The sequence below is a fragment of the Sceloporus occidentalis genome, unplaced genomic scaffold (assembly GCF_023333645.1).
Source record: "Sceloporus occidentalis isolate IW3139 unplaced genomic scaffold, rSceOcc1.0.p SCAF_3, whole genome shotgun sequence".
Lineage (NCBI taxonomy): Eukaryota > Metazoa > Chordata > Lepidosauria > Squamata > Phrynosomatidae > Sceloporus > Sceloporus occidentalis.
Window position 1 is genome coordinate 132,166,532 of NW_028316983.1, and position 23,637 is coordinate 132,190,168.

At 39.4% G+C, this 23,637-nt stretch overlaps 1 protein-coding gene across 2 annotated transcripts in view; it reads left to right on the plus strand.

Annotated features, from left to right (window-relative positions):
- The window catches only part of LOC149316820 (sodium/potassium/calcium exchanger 3-like), a 202,951-nt gene that overhangs the window by 128,074 nt on the left and 51,240 nt on the right, over positions 1-23,637 (plus strand). For both annotated transcript variants that reach the window (XM_089516350.1, XM_089516351.1), the window contains exon 3: positions 10,419-10,495. In XM_089516350.1, coding sequence (XP_089372476.1) covers positions 10,419-10,495 — 77 coding nt within the window. The remainder of the gene's footprint in view (positions 1-10,418; positions 10,496-23,637) is intronic.

Below are 23,637 nucleotides of genomic sequence, written 5' to 3' on the forward strand. Positions count from 1 at the left end.
TAGTACTTACCAAAGATCTCCCTTTTAGTACCAGGGTTTATTGCAGTCAGGTGATATGAGGTCCAGGTCCTAAGGAGCAGGAAGCTGGGATCTAAATGGTGACAGAAGCACATAGTGAGAATGTTGAATTAGGGTGTTGTGGCTAGGAGTCATGCTTGATCAGGGCAGAAGATGATAGCATCATTACAAACAGAGAAAAGACTCTCTGTCCCTGGCATGTGGCCTGATAGATGTAGGGTAAAGACAATTCTATCCCTTTATTCTTTTACCCTCAGATGGATTTTAAAAACTTAAAGGCCGAAATTGGGGCCTGGTGAGATCCTATGGTGCAAGCCTTAAATTCTGTAAAGGGAATTGCAAGCATCTATAATGCACTCCATTCTTCTGTGTGTAGACTGGGGTGGGCAGCTACTAGGGGTTGAGGGCTACATCCTGTCACCCTGGACGTCTGTACACCCATTTCTCCCTTTTCTTCATACACCACCTACCCAAAATTAGGAGAGCCTGAAAAAAGTATTTTGTCCAAAAAAAGCCCACAGCGCCACTCAAAAAAGAGAGCCAGTGTGGTGTAGTTGTTTGAGTGTTGGACAATGACTCTGGAGACAAGGGTTCAAATGCTGGCTTGGCCAAGGAAATCCTTGGGCAAGACATATACACTCACCCTCAGGAGAAGCCAATGGCAAACCTCCTCTGAGCAAATCTTCCCAAGAAAACCCTGTGGTAGGTCCACCACAAGTTGGAAATGATTTGAAGACCCACAACAACAAACTACTCAAAACCTTGGTGTAGAAGGATGCAATAAGACATCTTGATGCATTTGGATGGTGTTTTTGAACCTCATCTTTTGACTGAAAAGGCATCAAAACGGTCCATATCACTTACCCACCCCAAAGACATCAGGATGCTATGGGCCATTTTGGAGGGAAAGTGTTTGAAAATTCAAATTTGGAGGGTGACCTATGGGTGTTTGCAAAAATCATCTTAGGGATTGCTTGCATCCCATGAGCCATATTCTGCTCACCCTGGTGTTGCATTTAGGGGTGGTCTCAATGAGTTTTAGTGAAGCTGTAGCACTTTGATCTTTATAGCAGCTTCCTGCTACCATTCTCCCAATGCATAGATAGTGATGATACTCACTGCTGACCACTCCCTCTGTCCTGGAAGTGCACCAAGCTGGTTCTGAAGCCCCTTGGTTTCAGGAGGCTGAGTGTAAGGTGGGTGGGTGGAGAATGACTAGGTCAGGTGGGATTCCTAGATGCAAGTATGTGAATGTATAAGATATGTGTATGCACACATCCTGCATCCATATTTTACATAAAACATTCTGTGTTGGCCATTTAGTACATTCAAACAAAAATCCACCAAACAGTGATACCTTTATTGGCCACCCAAAATGCACAATATACTTGTTGCAAGCTTTCGAAGCTCCACAGGCTTCTTCATCAGGCAAGATGTTATATACCAAACTGGAGAAAAATTTGGAGATGTTAGTAAGATGCCTGCATTTTATTGTTTCTGTCCTTAGTTAAAATGGTAGGCCACAGGAATGGAGACATATTGGATTGCAAAAGAGGAGGCCTTGTTGATATACAAATAGACTTTAAATTTCCTGGACTTTGAAAATCTCCCTATTGCCACATTTCCAGAGGAGAAGGGGACAACCTACTAAAGGTACCCTCCCCATTCCATCTTAACTAAGGACAGAAACAACAAAATACATGTCCAATTTTACCTCTTGTTTGGCATGTAACATCTTGCCTGATGAAGAAGCCAGTGGAGCTTCAAAAGCTTGCAACAAGTATACTGTACATTTCGGTTGGCCAATAAAGGTATCACTGTTTGGTGGATTTTTGTCCATATTTTACATGTTCAGCAGCAACACTGAATGCAAATCACCATACATAGTGATTTACTGCAGATGAAATGGAAGCATGCCAAGAGTCCCTAATTAATGAGAGGATTATAATCCTCAATTTCAGCTCTCTTAAACCTCTGTCTTATCCCTTAATCATATAAGCAAATCAGTAGTTGAAACAAGGCTAAAGCATGTGGGGCATCTACAATTTAGAAGAAAGACATGGTATGATAGTGTTTTATAAAATTATGAATGATACAGAAAGAGTACATATATTTCTCCCTGCATTGTACAAAAAATTAGAATTGACTACTGGCTTGGATGGCTTTGAGAAAGATTGTGACTAATTCATGTTATGTCTGTGAGTAACCATCAGCCATGACATGAGAGGTACGAGGCAAAATGTTTCAGTGTCTCCTCACCTGATAGTAGAAGTGCTCCTTCTCAGAGCACTAGCCATCTAGTGAGTGATCCAGCCACACACTCTTTCTCAATATTACAAGGCTCATAGGAGAAGCTGCAAGAAGCTCTGGCAGACTGTTCCACTTCACAGTCATCTCTCTCACACACACTCATGTTATAGAGAGTGCTATATCTACTGAGTGTACTTGGTCCTTATTGCTTGTTCCTACTTTGGCTTGGGATGTTTCTGTTCTTCTACACACTTTGGAGTTCACCTGAGCATGCTAATATTTCCCTGGCACCTGCTGCTAGTTCTGGTCAAGTAGGCAGTGAATCCACTTTGGGTTTCAGCCTATATGGTGGACCCTCCACATTCACTGGGGATAGGGGTGCAGGACCTATCCTGCACCCTGTGAAAATGGAAAAAAAACACAAATAAAAATGTGATTATTTTTTTTTACCTGAGAGAACACCTCTCTAGGAGTCTCTAAGTCTTCCAGTGCACATTTGTGGTCAATATCTGTCAGTAGTTGACCATAGAATTATGCTGGATGAACTACAAATGCCTAGAGACGTGTTCTCTCTAGGAATCTCTAGGTCCTCCTATGGTGGTGGTTGGCCACAAAGTCATGCTGGAGGACATAGAGATTCCTAGAGAGAATATGTGAATCAAATCTGTGAATAATCAAATCTGCAAAAGTCAAAAGCCGCAAATGTGGAATGCCAATTGCACTTTAAAGGAGCTCTCCAGAGTGCTGGACTCTATCTGTGTAGCAGGTTCATCACTTTGGATAGTTCCTGAAGTTCATGTTAAACCCCAAGTGGGTTCACCATCCCACTGATATTTCAGCCACTAGACACTATTGTAGAGATGTCAGCGTGCACAGGTCAACTCCAAAGTTTCTAGTGGCTCTGTTTGGCATAACTTCTATTACCACATGACTTTGCTATTACAAGGAGTGATAGATTCCTAGAAACTCTAGGTCAGTTCATCTCTAAGATTCTGAAGAATAAATGTTGTTTGTGTGTGCATGTGTCTGACATTCATGCTTGGTTTGTCAGTAACCTGGAGACATCTGGTTAGTCGCTGCTGGAAACAAGACAGGATGGCCCTTTGGTCTTGCCCTCATCATAGGTTCCTGTGTTTGTAAGTTGAAAGGCTGCTATCTCAGGATCAAACACCTTTTGCTATCAAAAGGCTGCTATCCAAGGATCAAAGACACATCCCTGCTTTTGCTCCAGCATACAAATCTGTACACCATTGAGGAAAATCTGCTTGTAATTTGAGAGCAAAAATGCTTTGGATGAGAAATAATAGAGTAGGAGAGCAGATAACATGACTTTCTTTTATTCTGTTTTTAATATACTGTATTAATATTATTAATATTAATAGTTTAGAAATTTTAGTGAAAAAAGTGACCCAAAAAACCTAAGTCGACTTATCCATGGGTCAATGTAAGTACTGTGCTTTAACTCTTATAAAAGAAAGGACCCATCTGCAGGTGAAAGCCAAGAGTGTAATCTATCTTGGAAGCACTGACCTCCTTCTATTCTCTCATCCATCAAGCCTTTAGTGGGAGACACAGTTTTGCCAGCTGGAATTCTGTAAGTTCTTTGGCATCGTTTTCCTTTGTTTCCTCCTTTAGACCCTTTGTTATATGCCCCTACATTTTACCCCCAACTTATCCATAGGTCATATCAAAATCCATAATTTGGGCCCCAAAATCTGCCCTCGACTTATACATGAGATCGACTTATAGTTTAGTATATATGGTATATATGTATGCATGCAGTCACATTCTCCCAGCCTCAGAGGATGGTAATAGTAAACCCCCCTCTCAAGAAACATGCCAAAAAAACCCTATGTTAGATTCATCATAGGGTCACCATAAGTCAAAAATGACTTGAAGATACACAATAACGATACAATGTATGTATGTATGTTTATTCCACGTTAATAGTAGCGGGTAGTAAAGGGTAGTAAAACTCTATGGAAACAATCGATACAATAAAACAGAAGACCAAACAAAATTAGAGACACAACTGAAACAATTCACTTGAACCTCTATCATTATCTTTGATTACATTTGAACATTCCTTTGCTTGTTTTCTCTCTCCTCTTCATTGTTAAAATTGCTCAATAATATCTTCCTTATTCAATTTTTTTTATGTTATGAGCTAATTGTGGGCTTGGTACAGATTGAAAAGCAGAACATGAAATAAATATAACTCCCATATTTGGACCCAGTTTAGATTTAATTTTCCCCCCAATGTAAATAAAAAACAGCATCAGGCCACTGTGTCTTCATATTAGGAGAAAAGAGGTAGAAGGACTTTAGAGCAGGGAAGATCAAGGGCCTATGTATAAGGCGAAAGGTTAGCAGATCATGTGCAGTAGAGTATGAATCTACAGTCCTGCCCCGGAATTCCTTTGTTTCATGAAGTTTCCTAAAATCAGCTGGATGCTGATTTGAATATAACATGAATATAATATAATAATTAATATAACATGAGTATAATAAACATAGTCAGGGGTAGCCATGTTGACCATATAGCAAAATAAGACAAAATCCAAAATCCACATAAGAGCAATAGCTTTATTGGCCAGCCAAAAGCTTTGAAAACTCCACTGGCTTCTTGATCAGGCAAGATAAGTTTAAAAATCATATGGGAAAAGAAAAGAAAGGTGATGGTGGTGGAGTCACAGGGCTATATTTTGTATCAGATGTTGTTTCTGTTGTTCAGTTGCTTTAGGGATCTCAGTGCAGGCATGCTGGAACCTAAGAGGAGTTACTTTACTGCTGCTAATGGACTTTAAGTTTTATTGACCTGTGTCTTGGTCCCCACATGGCCTACAGGGGAGTGCCTCGGTTTGCATTGAGATCCCTCCAATCGAACTGAACTACAACAGGAACAATATCTGCTACAAAATGTAGGCCTGTGAATCCAAAACGGTCACTTCTATTTTCTTCTCCTATATAATTTTTATAAACATCTTTTGCCTGATGGAGAAACCAGTAGAACATCACAAGCTTGTATGATAAATATAAGTGTAAAGAACTCTGATATTAAATAAATCTGATTTATACACTGGGCTCTAGTACAAGTTATTAGAATTATTAATCATTATCATGATGAAAGTGCTATTGTGTAATGTTATAAGTAGGCTTTTCAATTGCTTACTAGATAAAGATGCTAAAGATGCATAAATAATATATATTGACAGTCAACTGATGTTCCTAGGGCTAGGAAAGGAGTCCATACTTACTTCCAAAAAGAGCATGTACTTTTTAGTTTGGATTGTGCCGGACAAGGGAGATATGGAACAGGTAACTGACAAGAGGTAGCCTTTCAGAACAGCAAGTTTTCTATTGGTTTATGGGAAAGGGATGTATGTTTTGATGGTGTTTTTAGCACTTGTCATAGTGCTTGCCTGAGTGCCTGCAGTCTTTTACAGGCGCTTTCATCTATTTGTTCATTTACATCTGTAGTTAAGGAGCCTGTGTGGCATAGTGATTTGAGCATTGCACTATGATGCTGGAGATCAGGGTTCAAATCTTTGCTTGGCCATGAAAACCCACTGGGTGACCTTGGGTAAGTCACACTCTCTCAGCCTCATAAACCCCTATGATAGGTTCATGTTAGGATTGTCATAAGTTGGAAATGACTTGAAGGCACACAACAGTAAATCTACAGTGCATCTATTTGTAGATAAACAGCTGTTACAGAGACACCTCAAGTCCCTGGTATCCCCTCCTCGTGGAACACATGCCTGGGAACATCCTGCTATGCACAAAGGATCCTTCCTATTCTTTCTGTCCTGTCTATGGCAGTTAATAAGAGCCCTAAACATTTTGCAAAGAAGGAAAGAATTAGAGAACATCAAGAGAATAGCATTCAGTTAAACAGAAGAATAATGTGTAGTCTATTTGTCACTGATGTTTGTCATCCAGTTGGCTTTGACTTATGGCGACCCTATCAATGAGAGGTATTTTCCCTGAACCTGAGTCATCAACAACTCTGCTCAGATCTTACAAACTCAGAACTGTGGCTTCCTTGAATCAATTACACAAGCTTCCTCTCTTTCTGCTGCCTTCCACTTTACTAAACATTATTGTCCTTTCTAATGAGTCCTCTCATCTCATGATATAGTCAAATTATAATAGCCACAGTTTAGTCATTTAGAAGGTGCAAAGGGTGAGTATTCATCCTTCCTGCACTGAAAGGGGAGGAGTACCCACCTAATTGTTACCTCTCCTCTGGGGTGTCACCTGATGGAGTCTGCACCCCCTCACACACATCCCAGTGATGCCACTGCTCTGGGCACTTGCCTCGCTAAGACAGTGTTTCTGCCACAGCCCTTGCTTTGAGTGGTGTTTTTCAAAGGACTCACTGGGAGATAGATCAAATAGTCATATGTTCCTCCGGACTGAACCAATGCCACTAGGCTCCTACAAGGTGAATTCTGGGGCTGGTCCTTCAATATGAATTGTAAGACATTTGCCTGTAAGAGAATCCTATCAGGTGGGCTTCTCCCTCCCCACAAGTTTCAGAATTTGGTCTCCTCCCTTCCTTGGACTATGCTAGCTGTGGACTGGATGGCCCTTGAGGTCTCTTCCAACTCTATAATTCTGTCTTCTTGCACTGGGTGGCTCTTCTGGAATTTGGCCCTTTCCTGTAATGGATAACATTACTGGCCCTGTTTAACTAACAGCCAATTTCCCCTTGACATGGAAACCTGGCATCTTGGGGGCTTACTTTAGTGGACAAAGATACTTTCTTTTGTCTGCCCTGAATCTACTGCCAATCAATTTGATTGGATAGTCCCATCTCTTAGCACTATAAATAGCCTTTCTTTCCCCTTTCCAAACATCAAACATAGTTTTACAAACTCTGTTCATTTTCCTTCTTAGTTTTCTTTCATCCAGAATTAAAAAGAAACCTCTGAATGCTTTAGCCTTTACTTGGATAGACGGTTCCTTTATCATTTTTATTTACTATTTTCTGTGCCTTCTCCAGTTTCTGTGCCTTTGGTATGAAGTAACCAAATCTGTGCACCAAAAGTAATTGCACTGTTGTTGATTTTTGTTGTTGTTGTTGTTGTTGTTGTTGTTGTTGTGTGTGCTTTCAAGTTGTTTCTGACTTATAGTGACCCTAAGGTGAACCTATTCTGGGGTTTTCTTGGCAACTTTCTTCAGAGGGTAGTTTGCCATTACCATCCTCTGATGCTGAGAGTGTGTGGCTTGCCCAAGGTTTCTATGCCTGAGTCAGGATTCAAACCCTGCTCGGCAGTCATAATCCAATGCCCAGACTACTATGCCATGCTGGCTCCCTGTTGCACTATAGATTTGCTTATAGGTTCCTTTGTAGGTAAATGTCTACCCCAGGTTTCTGGAAAGATATTTCTAAAGGTGTTTTGTGAAGTGTGTGTGCAGGAGGGAAGCTCTGCTGGATCATGTTTGTTCAACAGTGATCAAGGGAAGAGGAAGCACTCTGCTTGTGAGCATTGGGCCTCACTTGGCAAAATAAGTGCTAGCCTTTGCCAGCACTATAACTGGAGAGTGAATGTCAGTGGCCAATGTGAACAGATGAAAACATTGGCTAGCATTCTTGTGAGAAACATGGAGGGAACACACTTTTCTGTACCAATTTCAGAGGTGCATGAGTCAGAGATTGAAGTTGCACTCATGTCCTGCTTGTGGGCTTCCTACATGTAGCTGGTTGAACTCTGTGAACAGAATGCTGTCTGATTTAGTGGGGCTCTTCTTGTGGTTTTAAGCTGATAACAGAGATTATTACATGGGGATTTTAATGCAGAATTAAAGCTGAATAATAGCGTATTTGGCCATATTTATCACTTGATACTGTGTCCATCTCGTTGCTGCTTTGCATTCCAAATGTTGGTAGAGAACACCTTTTCATTGGTGGGAAAATCTGTCAGCGGCTCCCAATATAGCTGCTTTCCCATTACAACTTCAGCTGGTATAAGTCCCATTTGTTGTAGTTCTGTTATGCTGCTAGTCACATGGCATCAGTGGACATGAGTCTCCTCTCTCCTTCTCTTCTCCCCTACCCCATTCCCAAGAAGGCTAATTTTCTTTTTCTTTCCTTTCCTTTCCTATTTCTTTTTTCTTTTTCTTTCTCTATTTTATTACATTTCATTACTGTAATTGCTCAATTGCCTTAAAAATTAAAAAATTAAAACAAAAAGCCATGCTAAATAAGGCATAAGGCAGCAGGAAGGCAGGAGTCTGTGCTGATGAGATCACATGGGGCCATAAATCACCAAAGCAGCACTTTTGCACTTTTACAGAGAAGCGTGATAATGAATGCTTCCAAACTGGTATTTTTCCATTTCCTTACACTAACTCAATTGTAACAAGACTGAAGGCTGGGATGATAAAGTCCCACGTCTGGTATATAACTCATAGCAGGGTAGTTTTTATGGAGCAGGTGGGTTTTAGTTATGTTTTTAACTTTTGTATGTGATTTTATATTAAGTGTAGATGTTTTTAATTGTTTTGAATTTTACTGAGATTTTAAATGTTTGTCTGTGAGCCGCCTTGGGTCCCTCCGGGGAGAAAGACAGTATACAAATGAAATGAAATAAATAAATAAAGCATTGTAGCCCAAATTACCCTTAAATTACTCTGCATCAGCTTCTGGTAAAGCACAGAGCCCTCCTTGAAGTATTCCTTAGTGGTAGTGTCCGAATATTGCATTCAGCCCCTCCCAGCCTTCAGAGACTGTTGCTGTTTCTCATTAATATAATATAATTTCCTCTCAGTGAGACTAATGCCAAAGAAAGTGAGAATTCTGTTAGGGACATCACTTCCTTTGGTGCTCACTTACTGAGAAGCCCTCAGAGCCATCCTACAGGACTATTCCAATGCTTTACAATGAGCTGGCAGGCTCAGAGAAGCATGTGTTACATCTCCATAGCCAGATACAGTGCTGAGATATGCCAGGGTCCTCTAAGGTCTGGCTATGAGGATGCAGCCACACCTTCTTCCTATCACGGCTGCTCACTGCACAACACAGAATGGCTGTGCACAATAGCATTGGGGCTTTTCAGTATGCTATGCCAAAGATACATTTATGCTATATTGGATTGAGGCCTGTGTGAAGCCAGCCATTTGGAATTTGTTTCAAACAGACTTGAAGGTTCCAGAGCAAATATTCTGTCTGCTATAATTGCCATTTCAATATTTTAATTTAGCCAAGGGTTGACAAGTGCTGGCTTTCCTATATCTGATGATTATACAGGTTGAGTCTCCCTTATCTGGAATTGCAAAATCCGAAATACTCCAAAATTGTCCACATGGATGGCTGAGATAGTGATACCTTTCCTTCCTGGTGTACACAAACTTTGTTGCATGCATAAAATTATTTAAAACGTTGTGTATAAAATTAGCTTCAGGCTATGTGTATAAGGTGTATACAAAACATAAATGAATGTCATGCTTAGATTTGGGTTTCATCTCCAAGGTATCTCATTATATATATGCAAATACTCCAAAATCCAAACAAATCGAAAACACTTTGGTCCCAGGTATATTGGATAAAGGAGATTTAACCTGTAGAATCATCCTCAGATTATAGAACACTGAATTCAGAATTGGATGTGTCCAAGGCAGTTTTGGGACATATAATGACTGTGTTTGTATGACACAGTAAACCAAAGATCTATTGGGTTGAGTTGTTGTTGTTTTGTAGATGCTGTCTCCGGTTTGTTGGGAAAGAAACAAACCTGAGCAGCAGCTGTATTTTCAATTCTCATGACACGATAAATAAACCAGTGAGGTGAATCTGTATGATAGCAAGCTGCTGTCTCTATAAGTGGGATGGATGGAGCTGCATGCATGAGCTACTTGTAACTGATAAGCCAGGGCTTCCAAAATTCACTGGCTTATTATCTCATGAGAACTGGCCAATGTTAAGAGTTATTGTAGCATCTAATTTCATCATAATGGATTTATCAGAAAGGCTTGCAGTGGCCAAGAGGGAAGAAAAAAGGTTTAAAACTAGCCTGAATAGTATGCCACAGAGGGGAAAGTTCCAAGATAGCAGTCTAAAGAAGTGCTTGGTTTGCCTAATTAATATATCTTTACTACGAACTAAATGTTTCTGATAGCTTGATTCTTTGCTTTTTCCTTGCCAGCTCTCCATGAATTCCCCAGTGACATCTTCACAAATGAGGACCGGCGGCGTGGAGCAGTAGTTCTGCATGCCTTTTGCGTGAGTCATTGTTTGCCTGTCTACAAATAATGTTGCTTGTTTGTTTTTCAAAAAGAAAATGCAAAAAAGTACATGCTTTTCTCATAGAGTTCCTCAAAATCAAAAGATAAAACAGCAGCAGCAATAATTAATAAAGCAAGCGGCAGCAAGCATTGGCCTTAAGTGCCCTCAAAAATATTTTTTTTAAAACATCTATATTTTCAGGAGACAGTAAAAAGCAAAGGCCCATGACTACTACAGAATATAACAGTAATATTTATTTTTAATTCAGTGGTTCTCACCAGAGATTATTTCTTGATATGAAAGAATTATTCTCTAGTTGTGCTGATTTAGTTCTATAGTTTATCTCAATACATCCAATTTTTATAATTCTTGGACTGAACACCTTTTTCATTTGAATTCATTTGAATTCATTATGGATTCACTGTCAAGTATCCTGAGGTGAAGAAGCATCTGTTCTGACAGTCTCCAGGCTGCTTGGTCAATTCAGGCACTGAATTCCACTGAGGATTCTCAACTTGTTGTTATGAACTATCTCATAGCTTGGAGAAAGTGGCAAATGCATTGAGTATACTATCTTTATATGAACATAGGAGCCCTATGGCTTGGCCAAGGGTTCAGATTAGCAGCCTTTAAGTATCTTCAATGCTGTCTTTTATGGTGAAAGCCATTAGTTTGGCAGTTCAACCAGTGGTGTTCTTCATATGCTCTTATGTGAGCCATTGGAAGGCAAGATGGAAGAAGAAGAAGTAATGCAGTTCTCCAAACCCCCATGCATGATTCCAGAGTCCTTTCCCAAACCACCCAACAGCCATTGTTTCATAATAAGTTTACTAATAAGCAACTGTTAGCCTTGGTCTCCCCTTCCTCTGCATATTTCTGTTATGTTCACGCGGAGTTTTCTGTCTGATAACCTCTTATCTAAAAGGGGGGAAGGGACCCTAAAAGTAGATTGTTGGGTTGTTGTTGCTATTTTGTCAAATGATTCTTGCAGTTGCTTATCTTTAGACCAGACAGGCACAGAGCCCAGAATAGCAGCCAAATAATTATCCGTTAACCTAAATGTCACTTCGCAGATTTAAGAGATTTAGGAGATCCAAGATAGAAGTGTACAACTTCTGCAGTTGATGTTGTTACAGAAAATATTTATCATGCCAAGAAGCAGCACAGTTCTGGCCATATGGATATGCTCTTAAGTTGCCAAATGTCCCTTTTTCTCAAGAGACATGCTTTATTTTATGGAAATATTCCTTATTTCAGGGCAGATAGAAATGTCCAAATTTGAAAGCTACACACAGATACCTCATAAGGACATGTTCCTTAGCTTTTGAACACTCATCAGGACAATGCTATTGTATATTTTTAAATTAATGTGTTAGAATAAGTCATGGAAAGAGAAAAGAGTGCACTGTGACAGGAATGAGAAAAATATGTAGTGTCATCTCCTAGCAATGATATTGGCAAGTATATCTTTTGCTTCTCTGTGTAGTCTTTTAATTAATATTTTTAATATTTTAACAAGAATACAAAACCCCTCACCAAAAAGCAATAGTAATAACTGGCAAATAATAGTCAACATACCATGTTGTCAATCAAATCTGTAACAATAATAAAAGAGAGTATGTGTCCTTGTGAGTGTGTCTCTCCAGCATAGCTCTAACAATGTTAACCTAGATGCCTGAAAGTGAACATAGATACTAATGGAACTGTAGCAGTATGTACCGTGTGGTTATTTTGTGCTTTTTAATTGGTTAATTTTAGTTAATTAAAATTTATCTTAGCCTGCAGTACCATCTTTAGTCACTGTATGGAATTGCCCAACCTTCCTTCCTTACAAGAGAAGGGTTACAGTTAGGTCTGTGACTATTTTCTCTGGAGGGTCTCAAGACAGTGCTTCTCTCTGCAGGGCCCCCAAATGCTTCAAAAACAGTACAGTGGGCTCTTTGTTTTGGTGTGGATTTGGTGCGAGGGGCCCTACAGGCACCAAAAAACATGGACAATCACACCCCATATTATTCAGATGGCCATGTCAATATGCACGCTTCAACCCATGCATGTTCACATTGGCGCCATTGAATAATATGGGGCATGGCAATCTATGGGTGGCCAAACTAGCAAATCTGAAGCCCACCAGTATGAAGGGCCCACTGTATGTGTAGGGGAGGGAGGTCCTGTTACCTAGTAAATGTGGTAAGTAGAGAAGGAGAATGAGGAGCTGGAAAGGCTAAAGAAGTACAAGGAAGGAAAATAGGAGGAAAGGAAAATTTTAAAAAGAGCAAAGTGACAGAAAGAATACCAGGGTAGGGGAGAAACTAAGGGATATTTAAAACTTAAATTCTAGTACCTACAAACAAAACCCCTCTCTATTTATAGTTCCTTTAACAATCACCATGTAGTAATATGGTTGTTACAAAAATGCATGTTTTGAAGAAAAAAGCTGAACAGAAAGGATATTTAATTTAAAAAGAACTACCATCTGTTATTAAAGAAATCTGAAGGTATAAGCTTCTGGAGCAATGAATCTAGTGGGCCAGTTTTTCCATGGAATATTGATAACAAATATTAATGTAAATGGAGCTGTGTTTTTTCACTGATAAGTTTTTTTAAATCTAGGGCAAAGTGAAATGATGGGTTGCTTCCTGTAGAGTAAATTATTAGCCTCAGTGCCAACAATCAAGGTTATTGACTTGGGCCTCATTCCTACTACATAATAAACCGGCTTTCAAGCTGATCTGAACTATTTTAAATGGCCCTTGTTCGCATTTGTGGTGAATTTCTGGCACGGTTTGCTGAGGAGGGAGCAGCGCTAACACATTTAAAACAGTCCTTCTGGATCCGAGGCATTCCCTACTTCTTTTGGAATGAATCAATTCAGCGCAAGTGTGAATGCGTTGTCTATTTGATTTGGTTCCTGTGGTGCGATCACTCCTGTGAGGCAACTCCGTGTTGAATTGATCCATTGCTGAATGTGAATGCGAAGTGGATTAAATTGAAACGGGTAGGTTCGATCATGGCTTGAATAGTGTGAATGTCTATTTGGCGCTAAATCGCTTCATTCATTCAACTAAAATTATTTATTCTGTAGCAGGAATGAAGCCTTGGTTTCAGATTTTACTTATCTCATGCTATTTTGGATTGTGTACCGTAATTCTTATTAGCAAATTATGTTTTGCAATACATACACAAAAAGCTCTTATGTAAAATACTGAAGACCATTTTCTTCTAAGCATAATCATAAGTGATTAATGAGGTAAGGTTTTAGAAATACAGCCCATTTGCACAAGAGTTATAAATGAGTTTTCAGACTTCTTGTATAAGGACATCCATTTTTGAACAGGTAGATATTACACACTACTTTTTATAAAGTAACTTGGATCCTCTCTGCACTATATAACTTTATAGTAAAATAGGAAGCAAACACCAGTAATACAAAACTATAAATATGTATCTGTTCCCTGAAGATGTGAAAAGACACATACATTACTATGTACTTGATAATTACAAAATTTCAGTTCAATAATTCCAGTTAATTACATTTAAAAAGTCATGTTGAGAGAAACTGTCCGGTTGCTATATTGCTTGTTACATTAACCATATTCACAAAGATAAAGGGGCATCAGACTATAGAAAACATCCTTATAGTAAAACATTTGGTCCATCTAGCTCAGTAATTTCTATAGGGATTAATAGCAGCTCTCCAGTGTTTCTTTCCCAGGCGAGGATCGCTGAATCTGGGACCTTTGGCATTAAAAGCATCTACTTTGTCAGTGAGCTGTGGTCCCTTCTCACTTTCAATCCGCAAATGTGATCAAACTGTAGGAATCACCACACAGTTGTCTCTTTCACCTTGAGTATGATCCTTGGGAAACTGATATATACAGCAGAGTGCTTTGTAGACTTGAAAATTGTGTCCTTATCTTCCATTTAAATTAACATCAGTTTTAAAATGCAGGAAGAAGTAATGAGATTTCTAGCCATTACTCTTTCTTTTGTTTCAGTGAAGAAAACAGTCTGAATTTGTATGGAATGATTTATTCAAATAACTGGATTGTTTTCTTCACAATTGTGCTATTGATACTATGAGGCTTGAGCCCTAATAAATAGGTAATTAATCTAGTCCTTGCTTATCTCCATTGCCTGTATAGGTGTGTGTTCTGTTTTATTTTCTGCAATCAAAAATCATATTTGCAGCAAGTCCTTGCTTGTTATATTCCAGCTTGAATCTTACATTAATATTTCTATGGCAGTAACACGTGTGTGCATATATGTATGTGTTGTATACCTTCAAGTCATCTCCAACTTATGGCGACCCTAAGATGACCCTATTGTGGGGTTTTCTTGACAAGATTTGTTCAGAGGAGATTTGCCATTGCCTTCTCTTGAAGCTGAGAGTGTGTCACTTGCCCAATGGGCTTCATGGCTAAGCTGGGAATTGAACTGTGGTCTCCAGAGTTCAACACTCAAACTACTGAGCCACACTGTTTTAAACCCCTCCCCTTTGGGGCACATTAAATATGGAATTATAAAACTTGTCTTCATGACTAGCAGAAAATAGTACATCTCTGGAACATCAGGCTGATCAACAGGTAAATAGCAGTTGCTTCTTGCACCCTAGCTTCTTCATTCATTCTTCAAGTCTAGATTTGGGTCCTGATCCAGACACAAGCTTTTGTAGCCCTGAGCAGCTATTATTTTGTTTGAAATACCAGTTAGCTAAATCTGCTTAGAAAGAAAGACTCATAGAGTCACAGTACTGGAAAGGGCCATATTTTGCAACCCCATGCCAGTGCTGGAATCAATGGCCAAATAATCCCTGAGAAGTAACCATCCACCCTCTGTTTAAAAACCTCCGAAGGAAGAGAGTCCACCACTCTCCAAGACAGTCAAAATTGCACTGTTCAACAGATCTTACTGTCAGGAACCTCTTCCTAAAGCTTAGGTTGAATTTTTTTTTTCCTGATTTGAATCTATCGTTCCATGTCCTAGTTTTTGGAACAACACAAATAAGTTTGTTTCATCTAAGGGTGAAACAGACTGTCCTGAAGGGGTGGCTTTAATCAACCTCTAACAGAACCGGATTTGGGCCATGGCAACCACATGCCGCGGCCCCAATCCATCCAGGATCTGGCCCAAATAGAGCAGCAAACAGCTGCTCCTAATTGGGGTGTATTGAAGCCACCCCATCACTGCTTCAGATGGCTTCCAGCCGGCTTGGCTACACTTGGTGTCTAAACACCACACCCCCAAGTCACCCCAAAGCCACCTAGTGTGTAATCGCCAGTGTGGCTTCCGGGTGACTAGGGGATGTTGTCCATGCAAACACCATACCCCAAAGTCAGCTTGAAGTTGGCTGAAGCTGCCAGTCTGTTCCAGCCCTTACTTGACACCTTTTAAATATTTAAAGATTCTGTTCCTGACATCTCTCTGTCTATTCTTCTCCAGGATAAACATACACAGTTCCTTCAAAGGTCCATATAGCTCTTGGTTTTAAGATCTTTTACCATCTTATTCATCTTCCTCTGAACACATTGTAGTTTGCCAATATACATGTATGGTATAGGCCATGGTCAGAGATGGGGAAAGGTTTTTTTTAAAAAGATAACTCCCAGAATCCCATAACCAGAATATTTTGTTTGTAATCCAAAAGAATAACTTCTCCTTTCTCTGACCAAGGAAAGTGAAGCCTCTCAGATCCCTATAAGCTTTGAAAAAGGAATGCCTAGAAAACTTGGAACTTCACTTTTTAAAAATAATTTACTCGAGCTACTTATTGTAGCTTTTGGCCTGTTACAGACTGCCAAAATAAAGCTGCTTCGGGTCTCATTGGAGGTATGCCATTTAAATGATGCATGGGTCCTAAGAGACCGAAGGTCACGCCAAAGCCACACTCCATTCCTAAGCACTGGAGTGCAGCTTTGGTGCAGCTTCCAGATTCTTAGGATGCATGCATCATTTAAACAGCATACCTACAAAGAGACCCGAAGCAGCTTTATTTTGGCAGTCTGTAACAGGCCTTTGAAAAGAAATTTGATTCATTCTTTACTATAAAAACTAAATTTTGCAGTTCTTTTTGTTTTGTTCCTTATTTTTATGTTACTTCTTGTTTCTTTGTGGGTTAGGCGGATAGGTGTTGAAGTTAGTATTGAAGACAACACCAGACATTTGCATTGTTGGAGGATCTTAATGTGTATAGTTTCATTATGCAGCCCACCACTCTTCCACCACAATCCCTTGCCCCTCCATTCCTGCTCTTGAAGATTTCAGTCCTTAAAGAGGATGTGCTGATCACTCATTACACACCAAAACTGAGCCAATTCAAACATGCAAAAATAGCATCCTTTTGGGACTGTATCATTTCACCTGGGGAATCACAGGTCTGTATTTAAGGACTGAAGAAGGAACAGGGTACCTAAAGCACCAGTCTTCATTATGCAAAGCAGCTTCCCAATGCATTCTACTTCTGTCAGTTCCCATTCCCTTCACTGTTTTCTTTCAACCTGAGCTGGTGGTGATTCAGGCTCTCAAGAGGCCAAATTTGGCAGAGAGGTCTTTACTTAGTGATTCCTAATTATTCTTCAAGACTTCATTTTAACAAAGAGTAAGATGCCAAAGCTTGCTGTCCATGTCTGTCTCAATGAGACTCTCTCCCCACTGTGTTCGGTTTCATTTGTGATTTTCAACATAAAGGAGGCATTCTGTCAAAAACAATAAAAACTATAAAATGTATATAGCTCTCCAAATTTATCATGAGATAGGGTTTTGACTTAGCAGTCTACAGGGTTCTTGCCACTGCATAGAAGGATACAGATCTGCAATTCCCCAGGTGAAATGGTACAGTCCCAAAACCATGCTATTTTTGTATGTTTGAATTGGTTCAGTTTTGGTGTGTAATGAGTGATCAGCACATCCTCTTTAAGAAAAACCTCACCAGAGGACAAAAAGGATGGCTGGGGAAAGAAGCCAATCAGAAGACTTTTACTAGTATAAGAGAGTTGGAAAATCATCACACTGTGGCTGCAAATATAATCATGTTCACTGGTTATTAGGTGCTAGATTTTGTAATGGAAACTCAAAGCAGCAGTGAAGCATTACAGTTTGGCTTGTAAAAGAGGAAAGGGCTGACTGAGGTGTTTGCTTTGCTTAGACATCACATCTTCTAGATTCCTAATTGAAAGTTTTTTAAAAATCCATAAAGTTGCCTAGTCTTGGGTTTGACCTGGAGTTACCTTGTTTTAGTCTTCTTCTCAGGTTTCCTGGGGAAGAATGACATCTCGATTTCCTTGAATTCTGTGACCATTTGGCTCCATCCTGAGGCCCTAAGCACAGATAGACTCTTCCTCGAATGGGACAGGTACCATCTTTGGCCCCTACCAGACCCTGCTATGTCTCATCTGTATTGACCATTCACCACCTCCTGATCTGTGTCACCTTTTAGCTCAAAGGCTGTAACCTCTTGCTAGCAATCTGAGATAGACCTTCCTTGAAACCTTCATTAGGGATCAAGCTGCTAAACCCACAGAAGTAAAATAAAAGCGAATAGTGTTCTACCAGAGATCCAAAGGGTGCTATAGGACACGATGGGGCATTAATATAATTAGTATTGTAATTAATAAGTATAACCTGAAGAGAAAAAGTTGAAAACCTCTTAGCTGCACTGAAAGCCAAATGTGTGGTAATACAAAAGATAAATAAACTTAAAAATAATATAAAACAATTTCTTCAAAACTTTAAACATAGTGACAATTATCTTCAACATCAGCACATCAGAAATAACAAAATTACTTCATAGTCACTCATTTCACTGAAAGGCAATGGCCCTTTGGCACAGCCCAAGGACTTCAGGATGATAAATACCTAACTTGGCTGTTAATTAATATATTAATCAATCAGTCATTGGCTTCACAAAGGACATAGACTCTGGATCCATAAGAGTTGCTTTACTGCTGCTATTGGAGTCTAATTTTTTTTGCCCTTTCTATCGGTCCCCATATGGCCAGAAAAGAGTGGCCCTTGCCTGCATTGAGATTCCTCCAAACCAAGTGAACTAAAAGAGAAACAACATCCGATACAAAATGTATGCCTGTGACTCCCAACAGCTCTACTTTTCTTTTCCTGTATGATTTTTTTTTAGATTCTTAGATTGTATGCCATAGGCAGGTTTACTCTTTTATATTTATTGTTTTTATGTATAGTGCTATGCAGATCTACAGCGCTATAATAATAATAATAATAATAATAATAGTAATAATAATAAAAATAATAATAAAATATCCTTTGCCTGATGAATAAGCCAGTAAAGCTTCAACAGCCTGCATGAAGTGTTTTGTGCATTTTGGTTGGCCAATAAAGATATCACTCTTATGTGGATTTTGTTTTATCTTTTGTTTTATCAATTAACTACGTGTTTTATTGCATTAGGAGACAAATTCAGTCTCTAAATGTTAGAGATTTTCTACTGTTCAATGAAAAATAGACATAACTGCATGTATGGATTGGCTGCAGCTTTCCAGTGCTTAAATATATGGCCTGATAAAGAAAGATCCATCTATATTCTTCAGAGTATTTTCCATGGAAGAAGCAATACTCTTCAAAGGCTATGCAGACTATCATCTCCCCTAGGAGGCTATTGATTCTTAGTGGCCTGGTTACAAGTTAAGGATGAGTAAATGGAGGCCTCGTTGTAAAACTGGGTTTCTCCAGAGATTTGTTTTTTGTGCAGAAAAAACCTCACATGCATTTTTCACTTGGAATAATTACCAAACCATGAAGATTCTGGCCTTTCTAGGATTCTCCTTGTCAGGGTTTCCCAACACCTGAGCAACATGTTTTGTTTCATTTATTGTGTTTACCATTTTTCACATCCTTTTGAACATTCTTTCCATCCCTAATTGATAGTCCATCTAAACCAGGCTTCTCCAACCTGATACCTTTCCATATGCTTTAAACAATAGGTACTGGCATCCTTAAATAACCTGTTCAGAGCTATAATCCAAACATATACACTGGGTACAAGAATGGGAATGTCTGCATCAGAAAAAGATAATCCTGGTTTTTTACACAGTTTGGTCTTCCATAAAATAATCTGCTGTTAAGAATTTTGCATATTTATAGATTAGGCTTTTGTCTCTGCATGAGTAAAGACAGATTCTGGCCGTTCCTGGGTAGTTACTCCACCTAGTCCTAGGACTTTATTATGTGCAGCTTTTAAACTGCAATTAAAGCCTTTGGCGATGCTTTTTACATAATGTTGTCTCTAAAGCATGGCTGCTGTGTCCTTGAAGCATGGTTAAGACATCCTTCTTATTCACAGGAAATCTAATGCAATTGAAGCAAGAACAGGGCTTGTGTGATAAATTGCTTACTCCAAATATTCATTCACTGACCCAGTTCTCACATCACAGTAAATCAGGATTCCAGGAGACCTTGGTTTATTGTTTATGTGCAGTTGCTCCCAGTGTGAACAAGAGTGCCTAGACAAATCATAGCGCTCCCATCGTGGCAGATTTCTTGTGACATCTGAATTTAGCAGGATTCAGCCGTCAGGCTTATCTTTCTTCAACAAAGCAGAGAAATGCATCCAGAAGAAATCATGGATTATTTCCATAGCTTTCTGGGGAGATACAAATCAGAGTGCAAGCTCTTGCCACTTGCAATAAACTATAGATGGAGGAGCCATAGATAATTGCAGGATAAGGTTTTGCCTTTTGCATGCCTATCTAGTTCCCCATTGTAGTTTTACCCCATTTCCACTTAGACATTCACACTTGCAGCAGGAATAATCAACCAAAAGCACCAGTATATGGGACTGTTCTTTAGAATTCTGGCATGTTGTGACATCTGGATGTGCTCATTGTTTCTGGCCAGTGGTCCACTCCTTGTCTGGTCCTGGAGGGACTTGATTTTCAGCTCCTATATGCTCAGCTGCCTGTCATCCATGGCCAGCTGCCAGCCTCTCTGCATTTCTATTAATATCTTTAGGATTAAAAATACACACAAGCAAAAAGTAGCTGTGAGGATGAATTTGCATAATCCAGACAGACAGAGGCACAGTAGAAACACACATGATCATGGATATCAGGCGGCTATAAACTGACACTACAATAGTTCACTACATTAACTTAATGATGCCATTTGATTTGACATTCCATTTACAAAGTGATATTTGCAGTTTTATTTTATACTCACTACTGATTCATGACATTAACCACTTATTTTTGCAGATGCCGCTATTGTACATATCCAGCATAATAACTGTGTACTGTTTCCTGACAGGTGTTAAGCTTGTGGAAGGCTTGTCAGCTTTACGTGTGTTTCTTGCACTTGTTAGATTGGAGAAAGCAAAGAGTAATACTATAGGCACCAGTATGGCTCTGACAACTTTGAATCATTATAGTTATTGCAAGGGCATGAATCATGGTAGCTCCTCAACCCCCACCAGCCCTACCCTGCTTATCTTAAAGTAAGGAATGCTGGGAGGTGCAGTTCAAGAACACCTGGAAGGGCACCATTGCCCATCCCTGATTTACAGGCAAATGTTATAGGTAAGTCTTGTGTTTATTAGCTGTATAAAGCACAGTGATTAGGAGTTGATGGTTATGTCTCAAAACAGATTCATACTTATCATGTAATCTGGATTGTTCAAGAACTGAAATCATACATATAATTTTATAGAATGACCTTTCTTATTCTTATTTTAAACATAGTTTAAAATGTCATCTAGATTTATGGAAATTTGATCATTATTTGGCATTCCAAAAAAAATGGAGTAAACATAGTGGGCACAACCCACTGCCTCTGAGGTCAGTTCATATAGTTTTGTGCTAATCAAATCTTCCTTTAGAGGAAAAAAAAGCCTGGGGGAATGTGCTGTATGAATAATAGGTGGACATATCTGCATCTACATGCAGCATTTACCTTCACAATCAGAGAATAAGCTCCTGTGCATGCCAGGGTTCAGGCTCAGATAATGTTGACTAGTATGCATCAGGTCCCTCGTCCAGTGGCCTGATACATGCACAGATTTCTGTTCAAATAGATGGGGCCAGAGGAGCTGTTGTTCTACTCAAGTAAGCACCAATATTCCTGGGTCTGTGGGAATATTTTGTGCATGTCACGTCTCCCATGCAATGAGCTATTGGGCTAGGGTAACATCATGTTCAGCACTTATTTGAAGTTTATTTAATCAGCATCTGACTTGCAGTGCTTATGCTGAATTTGTCTGAGCTTGGACAAGGACACTACCAAAAGCTGAGTAGCAGCAGTTAATGAGTCAGTTAAAATATTGTGCAGGTGCCTGGAATGTTCATATTTAACTTTATGTTGTTTTATTTGATGTTTTCATTATTTAGTGTGATAGAATATTTTTCTATTTTAACAAATATTTTTGGAAACCTCTTTGATCTTTTTGAGAATGTAACAACAATCAAAAAGAGCAGAAGAAAATGTTCCAAAGCAAGGAGGATCACACAGATATAATAATAAAAACATCATACAATTATAGTAGAATTATGTTATGCACAGTGCAAAATAGGATAGATATCCATATACAAAGAGGTGCATAGTGCAGGAATTGTCAAGTAAATTGTTGTTGTTGTTGTTGTTGTTGTTAACTGTCCTTGAGTTTATTGTGATTCATAGTGACCCTGTGGATGGGACATCTCTAAGTCCCCCTGTCCTCAAGCTCTCTGCTCAAGTCCTGCAGGCCCAGGCGTGCGCCCTCCCTGATTGAGTCTATCCATCTGACATGCTGTCTTCCCCTTTTTCTACTGCTTTCCACTTTCCTAGCATCATTGTCTTTTCCAGTGATTCATTTTACCTCTTGATATGGCCAAAGTACCACAGCCTCAATTTAGTCAGCTTGTATTCAGCGTTACATCTTTACGCTTTATGATCTTATCCAGTTCCTTCATAGCTGCCCTTCTCAGTCCTAGTCTTTTACTGATTTCTTGACTGCAGTCTCCATTCTGATCAATATTTGAACCAAGGTACAAGAACTATTTAACTATTTCAGTTTCCACGTTGTCAAGGGTGAATTCTTGTAGATCTTCTGTGGTCATTTTTGTTTGTTTGTTTTGTGGCTTAATGTTCAGCATTAATGTTCAGACAGCTTGAATTAAGATGCAAGTGTGTTTTCTGCATTTCTAGCACCAAACTAGCTGTGCAGACATATACCCCAGTACTGATGCTGGAAGGCTCCTTTAACAATGAGTTACGTCCAGGTAGTACGTGGAGTATTCTCACTCGTGGTGGCACCTTAAGATGTATGTACTACAGGTTTACAAGTACATTCAGTTCATTTTGAGACATATCTGGACAGGGAGGGAGCAGAGCTTTTATGCTTATGAAATGGTAAGTTTGTTTTCCACTAGAAGTTTCAAGTGCGCAACCTGAGCCAGTTTTAATTTAGAGGATAGCCAAGGGCCAGATCAGCCAATACTCTGCCACCTGGATACTCTTGTTGTAATTCAGATACTCTCATAATCCACTTCTTTTCGGCAGGGATATCACTAGCAGGGGTGGGGGTGTAGGACACACCCGGTGATACCCTAAGGGAGGGTGACACCACTACTGCCAAAACAGCAGCCTTTTGCCATAAACAGGCTTGGGGGTGCCCTGCATCTCTTTAAAATGCTGAAGAGAGGGTGGGAGTGGGGTGAACCTCAGGGGGGTGAAAGCGGAGAGCTCCCAGATTTTTTTTAATTTAATTTTTTTAATTGTATTATTTTAATTTTTTCTTTAAAAACATCACGTCTTACAAAATTTTCAATTTAATCATATGAAGTTATGTACATTTAAATACATTTTGGCTGTGCCAACGATATTATAATTTAAAGGTATAATTTTAAAGTTGCTAGTTGTTCCTGCACCAGGTGACGCGAACACTAGTGATGCCACTGCTTTGGGGCTTTTCTGCTAGCAGATCTCAGACATCAGATAGCTCTGCCATTATATATCTGAAGTCAGGAAGCAGAAGAAGGTTCTGCTAGCAGAAGATGTTTGCGCCTAATTTGTCCCCCTACAACTAAAACATTTTTGATATAAAATTGTTCGATTACTTGGATAAGTGTTTTCTCCTCTTGCAGCCAGTTGGCTGCTTTCTTGACTTCTTTGAGTGTATAGAACATGCCAGAATAAACTACTTA